This window comes from Papilio xuthus, unplaced genomic scaffold, assembly GCF_000836235.2.
Source record: "Papilio xuthus unplaced genomic scaffold, Pxut_1.1 DF828952.1, whole genome shotgun sequence".
Classification (NCBI taxonomy): Eukaryota; Metazoa; Arthropoda; class Insecta; order Lepidoptera; family Papilionidae; genus Papilio; species Papilio xuthus.
Window position 1 is genome coordinate 3,161,892 of NW_013529697.1, and position 15,158 is coordinate 3,177,049.

Genomic DNA, 15,158 nt, shown 5'->3' on the forward strand with positions numbered 1-15,158 from the left:
TGATGCAAATGTTTCTGTGTTCCGAATTATTTTATTGAACTAAAGTTCTGTACAAAAAACTATGAAACTAATAATATTTTTAATTAATATACATCATCATTCATCATTTCATCATCAGCACATCTTCCAACAAAGGGGTTCGGAGTCTACCTTGAGCAAGGGGTTCCTAATCTAGGATTAGCATACGTAAATATAGGATTAGAAACTATTAATTATTCAATTTGGGCTTCTAAGTCTGAATAACTTCATTTAATCTTTAAAGTACGCCACAATTATCTTAAAGTGCTTCATATTTTTATAAAAAACAGAGTGAAAAATATAACAAGAATTTTGTTATCTGGCACGGAATTCTTCATAGTCTATTCCAGCTAGCAGCTTTGAACATAATTTATTTTCAGTAAACGAGCAAAGTATGCCGCTGAAGGCAAAGGCGTTTGTACACATTAACGCTACGCCCCTGATGAAAAATCGCTTACGAAAGATGTAAGCGAACTCAGTTTTAGCTTCGCAGTATATTATGGACGAAATCATTTCAGACATTCATCCTTACAAATTCATATTCATCAGTCGCATATTAGTAGAATACGAATTCTTGACAACTTTCAAGTAATAGTCGCACTTAGAATGCTTTAAAAGTTTATTAAACAGTAGTCCCTTATTGTACATTTATTATATCAAATAAATTAAATCGTGACATAATTCTATCAAATGTTTGTAGATAATATATAGCGCCGAGAGGAAAACAATCACATGTTTGATACAAAATAACAATTATTAAAGTTTTAAAAATATTTAGGACAGACTAAATCTAACTTTGTAGTGTAAACTACATAGTTAATTCAATATTATTATTTCCATGAAAATCAATAGAAATGTCCATAACAATAACTTATCTAGCAACGTAATTTATAAAATAAGTGAATTGTGTCAATTATTGTTATAACTTGATATTATTATACATCACATAATCTAATAATAAATTAAATGCATATAAAAGACGGAATACATGATAATCGAACAGAACCGAACTCATTTTATGAACACTAGTATCCACAAAAAAACCCCCGAGCCAACCGAACGTACTAAGCATATCACCACTAGATTGTTTAATAAGTTTTTTCCTCTTATTCACTCACGTTAAAAGGTAAACAAGTTCCACTAAGGTCAACATTAACTGTCGTCTGTGACCAGTCCGCTGCTATCCGTTCGTGAAGTCATACATCGAGCGCAAGAGGCTATCAAATTAAAATGAAGACTACAGCTATTTTATTTATCGTATTTCTCGCGTGTATCAGCGTGACCTATGGGAAAGATTTGATTACGGGAACTAGTTTTAATGGCAGATTAATTTGGCAAGAAAAAGTCGAATACAATGCTATTCCGTTAAAGAAGAGAGTCAAGGAAGTTTTCTTCTCGGATCCAGGACAACAACTTATTAAGGTATGTCAAATAAGCATTTTAAACAATTAAGAATATCGTATTTTATCCAATCAATACTTGTTTTCGGGCCAAACATCAATGTCAAAGTTATGCAACATATAATATTTGTCTGCAATCATAAATACCTAAAAGCAAATATATATGTAAATATATTATATTTCACAATATCAAATATTATTTTATTTCACTTTTAGAATATTGACTGAGGGTAATGTATTTTATTTATGTAGGTTATGTAGCTTAAACTTTAATTTTGTAATTATTTACGTCGTCTATAACAATGTACGTTTTTCACAAAACATATTATATTCATAATTTATCACTATGTTTACAAAACAACTGTTAAAAAGTAATTAATATTTAATTTAATATTCTATATCGTCTATAACCTTCTCAACATTTCTATGCTATAGGTTTCCATGAACAGTTTGATCTATATAAATAGTAATTGCTGTTTTCCTTGAATCTACGATGATATCTCTGAATGTCGTCTTTCGTATTTTGTAGCTTTAAAATTTATATGGCTTTAATATTTTATTCCCAGTAAGTTGTTGTACCTTGTAACCTTTTTTGTTAGGTTACTTTTTTTTACTTTCAATAATTGACAAAACCTGTTTTAGTCTTTGATCACAATTCAATGTGTATTCCGTACAACTAATCCACATAATATAATATTGTTTTTAATCTCAATTGCAGGGCATTATAGCCAGGGATCTGGACCACACTGAGGGCTATGCTACTATAACAGCCGGAGGTGTAGGATTCTCATACGCGAATATTAGATTAAAGAGCGAAAGAGGATCTGGCCTTAACTACCAAGTAGAAGTTTATGTGTAATTTATAAATAATATCCAAATATAATTGTTAAATTAAAATACATGTTTCAATAAATTCGATTTACTTTAATAAACTAAAATGTTTCATTTTTATTCACATGATTTTTTTCGTACTGCTTGCGTAAGCTATAAAAGCCATTTTATAGAAAATAAAAGAAAAAAATATTTGAATTTTGTTGTGTATTTTCAAATCAGTTGCATAATTAAAATTTTACGGCAAAATAGAAGATAGCAGGAGCAGACATGAAGGTAATTTCGATATTTGCCACGACATTTTTTTTTTTTGGAAATATAAAATATTAGCAGATTTTTTTGTAAATTTACTAATATTTCTTTTATGTGATCGGAAATTCGTACCCTTAACCATTAGGCTATTAACGCTTTATTATATAATATTTGTAATATTATTTTTTTACGTATATGAGCTTGTTTAGTATATTCTAGATGTCAATGCTCAAGTGGAGCGATCTTAACAATGTAAGCGACAACAGGAAACAACGAGCAGGTCATTGTTGAGATCATATACCTACAGATGAGTCACAGCCGCGCTGCGTTTGCCATTTTAATTATATACAACCAAGGCGAGAAGAAACAATAGCAGTTACTATTAAGTGCGATGTATTGTACTTGAATATATAACTATTGGTATTATGATTTGAATATATCCCTGTGCTTTAAAATAATTATGTGTATCTATCAATATATTTCAATTTTGAATGCTAGGAGATAAAACTTAAGTATTTCTTATTTTCTTAATGTCTGTAAATTATTTTTTATGCTGATTTCTTTCGTTCCAGATCGTTCTCAATATATATCTTAAACTTTACTATCGGTGCTCTTTACGATAACCTTAAAATAGTCCATTGACCTAAGCCACGTATAAACAAATTTATTCTACTCAGGATAAAATTTAAATACGTAAAAACGAAATATTTGATTGTACAAATCCAAATTAAATATAAGCCAATTACTTTAAATCCAATTTTATCAAAAACATAGCTTTTTTTATTCAAATCGATTACTCTTAAAGGTTTTTAAAACTTTTTGGTTCCCTCGTCAAAAATACAACATCAAAATTGTAAAAAAACAAGACAACCAGATTTGAATTTTAAATTGTAAACTAAACAAAAGCTTTCTAAATAAAAAAAAAGCGTCAATGTATCCACATACGCAACAGGTTGTCTTCAAATGTTTTGATAGAGATTTGTTTTAAAACTGTAACATAATTTGTTTTTTTTTTGTAATTTCACACAGCACCTTAAATTATATACTGATAATGCAATATTCGTTTAGATTATAGTAAAAACCCAAAGTTTTGTACAAAATTATGTATCTCCTTATAACCTTTTTATTTCAGACCTCATTCTAATTCGGCGTAAGGAATTTGATAACCATTTTGAGCAGAGATTAACTTTCTCTTTGATTGTCACATACAAAATATTATGAGTACTACGAATTACCAACTATGACGATATACGTTATCTACGCAAATTGGGAGAAATACATAAATTTAATCTGTAAAGTTGTGATCTGTTACTTAAGATAGATATTATAGGTTTATGCGTGTAATACCTCACAGCTATTGACAAGCCTAATCCGATCGCATTGCTTGTGCTATTATTCCGAGCTGGTCGGCTGAATAGCTTTGATCGACTAAGCCGCGTAATGTACAGCATCCGCTTAACATACATTAGGCGGAAGGAAGTGGTGTCAAGGTACGCTGTATAATCTTCGATTATGGGCTATTCAGCTTTATTCGCCTAGTTTTTTTTTGTTGCTTATGTGTATTATAAATTTAAAACTATTACATTTTTTTACATGTAAATAATTTAGTATGGTAATTCTTAACAAAATGTGAAATATCATGTGTGATTTTAACAATGTAAGGTGCACTTGTAACGAGTGGTTTACCAAAAATTAATTGATACAATTAAATGTTTGCAAATTAAATGTATTTAGCCGTACGTTAACAAAAATGAACTCACACTAGCGTACCTATTTTTGGATTCGTTTCATGTTTTCTGATTAACACGTGGACGGTGTTTCGCGCAGCTCGTATTGTAATGAAAAATCACCAGACTGAAAAATTTCCAACGTAGGAACGTACACAAACGCTAGACTTTTATTTCATGCAAAACTTGCCACGAAGTAAATAAGTAAAAAAAAATTTTTTTCTCATAAGCAGCTATTTGATTTGTAACGAATTAATAGGAAATTATTTCTATATGACAATAAAAATAACTAGTGCTCGTCCATTTTTCGATTATATTTCATAAATAACTATATATTTTTTAATTTAATTATTTTTTATTTTTCTATGTGGTCTTCTCCACATTGCCTGTATCATATTTCTTGTTCTTTCATTCGCACTATTTCCTTTAAAGAGGTAAAAAGTTTTTTTGTTTTGTATAATAATACAATTAATTTAGCTATACGTTTATTGTGTAGTGTATTACTGAATCGGGAAGGATAATTTACTAAAGTAACACTATTTGGGGAAAATCCAATATGGCTCGTTTAGGGAGCTTCGGTTTCATTGACTTTGCATTTGAGTTGGATTAAATCGGGTTGGTATCCCGGCGGAGCACTAGTTATTCCGGTCTACCTGAGCTTTAGGGTCAGGCGACTACGGTAGCGGTTATTACAATATTACTTATTTACACAGTTAAGCAATTAATTTGTATATCCAGTTGTATATTGCAACGATATTTACACTGTATGTATTTAAGTATGATATAAATTATGTATCACATAAACTATTATGTACTACTAGTCCTTCATTACCTGTATCCTTTTTTTCAGTAGAGACATAACAACAACAATAGTGTTCACAACAAGAAATATGTGTGTTGTTCAAATGTTAGCTCCGTAAATAAATATTGTATATTGGAAGCAAGTGGTCATCCATCAAATGATGCCAACAGGAACACTAATCAATTATGAATATACAAAATGTATTGATATTTTGGTAAATGTAAATTACGATAATGTAATTTAAAATTTTAACAGATAAATTATAACAACCAAATTTTTAAGCTAGTCAAATGATCAAAATTTCATTTTGCCAGATAGCTGAATATATAAAACGGTCCGTTGAAGGTTTGTCAAAAATATTAATCAAATGGTAACTCTATCAATTTATTATGTCGTATAGTGTTGTTAATAAATAAAATAAAAAAAACCTTGATCGTTGTTAAAAATATACGTTGTCGTAGTGCAATAGCATTTAGGCCTATTCAATAGTTCCTTCAATTTTATTATTCTTTTAGAAAAATCGTTAAAGTGGCTTTTTATTACATTGTATAGGAACAAAGCTTCTGTAATAAAATTGATATGATATAAAAGCAAACGTGTAAGGCATCTTAATATTTGACAATCCTCGTACGAGCCTTTACCAACATAACGGGATGAAACAGTAATATCATACAATCTAAACGTAAAATTACTATTTTTATAAAATAATTATTTTAAATCAATGTTAATATATCTAGTATTAAACACCGTGTTACTTAATTGTATTAAATTAATCTTAATGATAACGTAATGAGCCACGAAGCTAACGTGTTAATTAAATAACATTGTTAATGATAATATTGTAACATTAATATTAGTGTAGCAATTTAACATTGTAATTTGTTATACTTTAATTAATGTATTACAAAATCTGTACAACAAATAACTGGAAAACATCGTACATTCCATAACAATACCTATGGGTATAGTTAGCATGTTATGAGATTAAAATTAACACTAGGTTTACGGGACGCGTCAATTTGACGCATTTCGAATTTTATAAGTAAAACTAGCTGTCGCCCGCGACTCCGTCTGCTCGGGATTAAAAAATAGATAGTAACCGATTCTCAGACCTACTCAATATGCTCACAAAATTTAATGAGAATTGGTCAAACCGTTTCGGAGGAGTATGGGAACGAAAATTGTGACACGAGAATTTTATATATAAGATTACAAAACCCGTTTGCATTTATTTATTAGGTGTATTATTTTTCCAGGTACTTGTAAGCATGGAAATCTGTGCCGTTAATGGACCTCAACTCTATTCAGATTTAATTAAAACGGACGCAATCAGAGTCGAGCACGTGTTATGCGCAGCTCTGTTGTTTGTCGAGTGTTTATGAAAATCTCAATTATCACATTGAGCATGTGATATCTATTGGCGGAATGTCTCTGACATTTGGAAATTCATTAGGCTCCATTTGTATAACATGAATTATGTCTCTTTGCTATAGTTTGATAAGTCTAATAATCGCTTAATCGCATTATATAATAGATAACTGACTCGCCCAATCGCCTTTTCAGGTATTATACCAATATAATAGTCTAAAGGAAAAATATTTTTTCTAATCTTTCGCTATAGGTACCCATAATACAGAGATGCAAATCACGTCATTTGAATCGAACAAAGTACATTTACAAACATAGCGTTGCTTACAAGTTGCATATTTAATAGTAAAAGCAATGTTCTAGTTCTGAATTCTAGTATTTCTTAGCTTGGTTAGGTTTCCTATACTATATTCTTTTGTTGTATGTCGCACAAGTAAATATGACACGTGCAGTGCAGCTCAGAACAATCAGAAGAGACCTACATACTACATATATCATGAAGATTGTACGTAGCCAGCCGTCCAGTGCTTTGTTCTCGAAGCTTAACCCAGTTTAATTATGTTAACCTGCTTCGCTATATTTTTTCTTACATTTTAATAACCAGCAAGCGGTGCGTAAGGAAGACTCGCGAAAATATCTGTATAACTCTAAAACTACAAAACTACAGATACTACACGTGTTTTAACCCTTTGAATACCGGTGGTTGATAATATGGACGGAAACTTGGATAAAAAGTATATGTTTTACCCATATAAACATGTATCACGAAAAATACTTTGATATTTATTTTTCAAGATCGTATTTGGGAAGCCTACGCAAAATCATATTTTAATAATCATGATTTCTGGTAATGTGGAATATAAACGTGCGATAAAAGGGTTGACTTTTTTGAAGAAAAAAAACATAGACTAGATAAGTCTATGTTTTTTTTTATTTAGTTACTTAAGACCTCATTCTCAATTACTTGAAAAGTATTATAATTATAATTAAGTTTACGATTCTTGTTCTTATTTTTTTTAAAGCATAATCCACGATTTTGTAAGCAATATTTATTCTTAATCTAGGCTTTGTATTAGATGGCAAGTTAAAACACTTGCGGCGCTGGATGTCACCCTAAATGAGCTTAGTTAAGCCTCTTTGAAAGCAATTTCACTGAACTTAATTTAACTTCCGCATCTCAGACCAAACATTTGTGGCGCTAAGCAATTTGCTTTTCTTGCCCTGTTACGAAACGGGGAGATACAAAAACTTATAAAGTTCAACTTATATGTTATTAGTAAGCTGTCTGGTTACTTTTTAACTCTATAGCAACAATACAGATGCTTTTAAAATCTCATAACGTTTTGTATTGAAATATTTATTCGATAACGCTATGTAATTATATCGCTTAAATTTCAAATTCTGAAGAAAATGTATTAAGGAAAGTTTTGACTTTATAGTTCCTATAATTTCTGCGCCTGCGCATAATGCGGCAGCAATTTTTCAAACAAGTACAAGCAAGTACAAGAAAAAATTAAAATTTAAGTCAGAAGTAATCTGTTAAGGAATAAAATTCAATAACATGTTTAAACTTTTGACAAAATTAAGAAGCTTCTTTAAATAAATACATGATCCAATCATATTGAGTAAACATTTCGATGAAGCGTAAAATCTGATTTTAGTGTAACGTAATATCAATGAATGATTTGAAAATTAAACAAACATGTTGATAGGTAATAAATAATGCAATACTAACATCGGTTTTCATTTAGCGCGGCTAGGAATGGAGAATTATTAGGGCGCGATCATGTGAAAAGCTCCGTGAACGTTCAGCGGTAATACTACGTTCCTGCCGTCGGGGAATAATGAATGATTAATGGCGGAAGCAAAGCACGATGTGAGCCGTTAAATGCTCGCTAAATATTTGACTTCGCGCCGCCTGTCTGTCTTAAAATTTATCGAAAGTAAAATAATTGAAGTATGAAAAAATACTGACACGATATACAAAATACAGGAAAATAAAGATGATTTTTTGCAGACTTCTTTACACTTCTACAAGGTCAGAAAAATAAAAAAGAAAAACGCTACGTTACCGTACCTTACCCATGTTGCAGCTATCGTGAAATTTACGATAGCTAGATAGATAGATGTTGATGAGTTTCAGATAGATCTGAAACTCATCAACATTTTACATAACGACATAAATATTTATCACTGTGAAAGTAAACTAATCCAGTATGGTTTTAGTTAAGGAGTATAATATGAACATGGACTATAGGTAGGAATTAGTAAGGTTATAATAGAGCTTAACTCAAACGTGAAATGTGAGCGTACACACAATGGACATTACACAAGGACGTAACATTAGTAATGGCGCTCGGTAACCAAGGGGACGATCATAACTTCAGAGAACAATACCGTTCTGGCAACGATACGTAATATTATCTGTGAAAACAATGAGACAAAGACTTGGAAGCTCGTAAAGCTCGCGATTATCGCTGTCTCGTCTTGTCTTTGCGTGTCAGCTTTTAATGTTTGCTACGTGTGAGGATTGATAACACCCCTTGCCATGTGTTACACCAGAAGACTATATTACTGAGCAAATTACAATAGAAAACATACGGCCCTTACCCTTTATTTAAATATTTTTTTCTACTAGTAGTAAAGTTAGGTAATTTACTATTAATTACATCTCGTTACAAATACCATAGTTTTTTTATCTGGTTGAACAGGGATGAGCAAAAATTATTTTTTATCTGTACGCTATTTTATAGCGTACGTAATTATCCTTAAAGTATATGTAAATAACGCTTAATGTGTAAGTGAAATAACGTCAAGGTTTCCGCTTTAAGGAAAACGGTCGCAGCTGGATAAACAGCATGGCGACTACGTCGATTACCCTTATTAGCTTTCCGACAAAACTCTTCAAAATATGCCTCCACAAACATCCTAACACATGCGCTTATACGTTTGTATTTGGATAAAGTTTTTATGATATTTGGTACACAAATAGAACACAGTCTGGAAGAACACATAGGCTACTTATTAAGTATTTTGAATAATTCCCGGACGGGGTCGAGGGCGACAGCTAGTATTTTCTATATTTTTATTAATAATCACTCAATGTTTTACTTTTTAGTCCATTTATCACGAATTGTTCATCCTACATATTAGTTCAAGAGACGCCATATGTTTTATTTTGTACCCTGATATATAGTTCTAGTGCTTTCTAACTTTCTGAATCTTGTTATTGCAACAGCTGTACGTCTAAGGCGTACGAGATTTTATGTTGTAAAAGTAACATATCTTTTACTCACTTTTATCCTTTTTATTGAAATCTGATATTAAAGTTGGTATAAAGTTGTGCTTGTCAATTGATTTTCTTTTAATAAATTCGAAATTAAATTTTTCTTAAAACGAATATAGTTTCCAACTTAATAATATATTTCAATGTTAGATTCAAAGAAGTCTGGATACGATTCGTTTATGAACTTCTACAGGAGAGAGGTTCTTACATACGAAATGCTTTAAACGATATTCTTATAGAATTCCAAAAGTCTGAGATAGTAAGTTAAAATCGATAAGATTATTTTGATTTCCAACTAAGCATGTTATTTCTGCAGCACATCTTATTCTGACCGAACAGACAAGATTATGATAATTTACAACACAGTTGAGGCATGACACCGCATTAAAAAAAATGAAGAAAAGCTTCTCTTTAAGTATATTTTAGGTAAAGTTTTTCAAATTCATCATTAGTTCCTGCTCCTATATAATATAAGCCTGTGCTTGTCAAAATTTGCTGTGTAATGTTTTTGCTTTGATATATGACTTCATGTGTCAACTTTAAGTGACTCGGTATTATGATTTATTAGGTAATTTGCTTATTTTAGCTTCCAACCATGTTTGTTTACATTGAAAATTTAATATAATAAATAAATATTAACTGTTATGTAAACCTATTGCCTAGTTACTTGTGGTAACGTCTTCGTTTACTACTCCAACAAAATACCACAAGCATAATCGAATATTAGCACGACGAGCGGCGTACCAACTTGGTGGATTTCTGTTAAAATTTCACTGTTATTGTGTACACTATGTAGAAAGTTAAGCTTGCAAATTATCTCTGAGGATGTTTAGATTTGAATCTGAGGATCTTTCAAAAATAATTGTGATATGTGTTTTAGTAAGGTCACGGACAAAATATATCGAAATTTGTATGTTATTTGTCATTCTACTTTACGCCGAATATCTTTAAAAAATTTGAAAAACAGTGTTCGTAATGCTATCAACATTACGAACACTGTTTCTCAAATTTTTGTATTTGGTTCTCCAACATTTCTACCAAAGTTGAAATATCTGGCACCAAGAGTTATAGTATAAATCCCTATAGTGTTATTAATTTTGGTTTCAAAACCATGGTTTTAGATTGAGTGCGTACGGCGCGAAGCAATTTGACACATATGGTGTATAATAATTAAACATGAATGTTTAAAGACGGAGGTCGATGGTTTTGCAAAGTGACGCTCTCACAACTCTGTGTGCTCTCCGAATATTAAATGCAATTTGTAGAGTTAATACTCCACTGTGTTAACAATCCGATGTACGTTTTAGCTGATTAAAACAAAGTTACTTATTTAGCTGAGTTTTACTCACACTTTATTATTTTATATTAGGTATTTTTATATGTCCCAAAATGTTGATAAAGGTTCCTTTCTATTTTATTCCTACGTCACATTGTAGATCCTTTTTTCTTTTGATGCTTTGTATTATATAAAAAATAATTATCATTGGACGGTCAAGAAGTTTAAATAAAATCACCAATCCCTTTTTCACAATGGACCGTAAAATGGTTTTCCGTTTTCGAACCGACTTATAAAAGGATATTTGTTGAGTCACCGAGCACGTCATTTAGCGGGTTACTGTGGTATTCAACAAAATATTGTGCGTTATTTTATAATAAAGTAAAGCGATATTTTTACTACCCTAAAACGTTTGCACACATTTTTTTGTGTAAACAAGATAAGGTCCGTAATATTAATATGTTAATAAAGAGTTTTAGAAATGATTAATTTTAAATAGGTAGTTTGATTGTCCAACGTTTCCAAATTAAACCTACAAGTTTTATTGTATACATAACACTGAAAATGGGTTTAACAGAACATTCTTGTCTGCAAAATTAACATAGTTAAGTTTTAAAAACTATGCCAGGCGTGACTCTGAATGACGGGGTTGAAAATAACGTTTTAAGGGGAAGATACCTATGTTTTATAAAATGATATAATTTATAAAGTCATAATGCGCTGAAAGCTTAGCTGCTTAAAGCTAACTCGTTGTTATTTGTTAAATTTCAGTAATTGTTTAATGATAACAAAATTGGAATTTAATTTGAAATACAGAAAAAGAAAAACGTTTAGATAAATCCAAGAAATCATAGCTTGTGACATTTCTTTTTCACTTACAATCTGTTCGAAACACAAGTGTTATTTGAAGTCGGAAAAGGTCGTTCCTAGGCTATATTTTTACTTGAAACCACGCACACGTGGCGGCAGCTGCTTGTGATCACTAAACCTTAATAAATCGCGTGTAAGTTGCGCTTATGTGAAAGTTGACATATTATTTATAGCTACTAACACAAGATGGCGAAAAGAAAACTCGTTATATTTTATAACTAACAGTACGTATGAAATTAGGTCTAAGGACTCGATATATAATTTTAAGCATGGAAAAGTTCTAACATAACGACAAAAGTTAAAAGTGTTAATATTCCAATTTTACAATTAAGTGACGAGTACTCACATAAAATACGGTCCTTAAATTTGTACATTTATCTTTATTATTATTAGCAAACAAAAATCTATTTTAAAAAAGAGTATTAATTTAAATGAAAACTTTTGTCGCGGCGTCGTAATTACCGGGAGAGGCGAGATAAGATCGTGTCGCAGTCCTTTGTTCCGCTGTCGAAGGGACATAATTGAAATCGCAGACCGGCGACGTGTTTGTCCAATTTCATTTCTTTATGTTTAGTCGCAGCAGTGCTTGTAGACCGAACATTATTTCTTTAATTAAATCTTTCGTTAGTGCTCGAAATTTCTCTCAAACGTAGTATTCATTTTAAAATAATCTTGTTTTTGGTTGCATCTGGCTTTTATTTATTTTCTATTACAGATTTTGAGTTACAGTATTTTTACAATTAGTGTTAACTTTTAACTGTTAAATCAGAAGTAATCGAAACTACGACAACAAATATTTATACTTATATTACGTACGCATTTATTTATAAGTAGGTTAACAACTAACACATAATTGTAACTGGGCATGACCGACAATTTGTTAGAATCTAGACAAGCGGAAGCATACTTGAAATTCCAATTAGGAAGTTTTCTCATTTACTCGATTGGGGCGCAGAGGGTTCAAAGACAAATATTCCAGTGATTAGTCATCGTATTAGGTACATTTTCTCTTAAATTTATTATGGTCAAAATTTCCCCTATTTCGAGAATATTTTGTTCAAAAAACTTACTAGCTAGATCTTGGAATCCAACGTTAATCTAAAGAAATATTTGAAATCCCAAAATAAAACTTTATCCATTATGGTTAATTAAAATTATGAGATCAGTTCATCAGTACAAAGGAATATAAAAAGTGAGTTTTTCGCGCCAGCAAAATCGCGGCATTCATTAAATTGCTAAGTCAGCAGACCATGTAAACCATACGCGGCCATGTTGGACCACGGTCGCTTAGCTGGCCTTGTTTCCACAGTCAAATTAAAATTGATTTTATCAGAGATTAAAAGAACAGTTATCGTTCATATCAACCAGTAAAAAAAAACAAAAATATTTTAATAATTTAATTATACGAGTCAAATTGAAACTAATAGTGTTTAAACGCAATATTAATTTTTATAAGCACTTGAAGCAGAGTTTTCGAGGTCTGTGAAATATAAAATCGTTACACTGTGTGAAATTCACTCGGTTAATATTGGTTAAAAATATTTAAAAGAAGTTGATTGCAGAAAATTCTCACGACTTGTTTCTAACCACTTTATGTAATTTAATTGAAAATAAATTTCAACTCGAGCACGAGATATCCCATGAAGTTTCAAAGCTATGTTTACCACAAAATACAATGTCCTATATCTTAGTAGTCCATGTTTCCGCCCGATAATGATGTTAGTGCTTCCAACCGGAGAGTGAACAGGCTATTTAAAATCAGGCGAGTGGGTGTTTTCATTACATCATGTCGCCACTTTATAATAAAATGAATTGTGTCCAGTTTAACTGTTAAAAAAAGCTGTTAAAAAAATACAGTACTTACACATGACAATAAGATTGAAAGAAAAAGTTACTTGTATTAAAAGTTAGGTGTAAACGTTATTAAGAATAATAATAAAAAGTAAATTATTGAACACTTTATTAAAAAAATGTCTCGAAATAAAAAAAGGAAACAACTGTACATGTATAAAAAATGTCCTTAAAATAAATAAATTGTGGAATTATAATAAAACTATGTATCAAACTGTGTACAATGTTAATAAAAGTTTTTAATTTTCTCAGTTAAATATTCTTTTATAAACTAAAAGGCATTTCAATTTACGTTTGTATATTTATATTATAATCGTTTTAATCTGAGTCAGATTCACGTTAAATAGTGAACATTTGTCTTCTATTAAAACAAAGAGCCGTTTGAATTTTCAATTAGAAACTTTTCTAATTTAACTGATTGAGGGAGTCGAGGATTGAAGCAGTTATAATCCGCACTGATTATTTTTGATCTCCACTTAGCGCTAAATTTAATCATTTTACTGTTTCAATGCACGTCTTATTTTGTTAAAGTTGTGTTTCTTATTAACAGATTAAATTATCAAATAAAATACACCTTATCTAATATTTAATTATTTTCTCGAATTTCATAAATAGGTTTTATCGAAATGAGATTAGCAACTTTAAATAAGTATTCGTAATCTAGTCAAGTAATATTAATTTTAGTTGATATTAAGCCTTCTTTGATGAAACTTTAACTTTTAGTAATTAATCGACGGTAAAAGGGGTATTTTAAAAAGATTTCTTAAATGGATATAAATATATAGAAATATCTTATATCCTTTTTCTTTCAATTATGCTTGCTAATAAAAACTAAGTCTTTTTGAATTTCGTTTGGTATACTTTATTAGACAATACATTTTCTACACTTGATTAAATTCGTAGTCAAAAAGAAAACGTCTTTGCTTTATTTATTCCATAATTTAATAAATTAACCGTAAGTATTTGAAAGCTTAATCAGAGAGATGATGTCCAATATTGTTGGCAAAGAACGCTTATAAATAGCTTTCCAACGTGGGTTTTATTTATTCCAAATAAAAACTGTATCATTGACCTCGAAAACCTTAATTAAAATACAATAAAATATAAAAGAAATGGTTCTCTAAAAATGTCGTCTTTGAAAATTATATAATTCCATAAATATTTGAAAAGATTGTCTTTTTATAAAGTTAAATTCTGTTTTTGGAACACCATGCTTATTTTTTAAATTTTTAACATAAGCAGCTAAATTTTATAAAACTTTACGAAAATTATATGAAAACTTCAAATCTTTTAATTGACAATTATAGAAATATAATAACAGTTAAATAATAATTCATAACATTCAATATAAATTTGCCAATAAAATGTCACTTATTGGCATACCAGATTGTAAGGTCGATAAGCGCAGTGCCAACGCTGGCCTGCATTTGACGCCAACACGTGTCGAATAACGTTAGTTTTAATTAAAACTACGTCA

General features: G+C 30.3%; 2 protein-coding genes across 2 annotated transcripts in view; one reads left to right on the top strand and one right to left on the bottom strand.

Moving 5' to 3' along the window:
- The window catches only part of LOC106125168 (histidine-rich glycoprotein-like), a 175,707-nt gene that overhangs the window by 56,016 nt on the left and 104,533 nt on the right, over positions 1–15,158 (bottom strand). The gene's annotated exons all lie outside the window — the stretch shown is intronic.
- On the top strand, positions 1,204–2,331 carry LOC106125204 (probable salivary secreted peptide). The gene is given in 2 exon segments (NM_001312384.1): positions 1,204–1,440; positions 2,137–2,331. Coding segments are annotated over 2 exon segments (333 nt in total). The 5' UTR covers positions 1,204–1,248; the 3' UTR covers positions 2,278–2,331.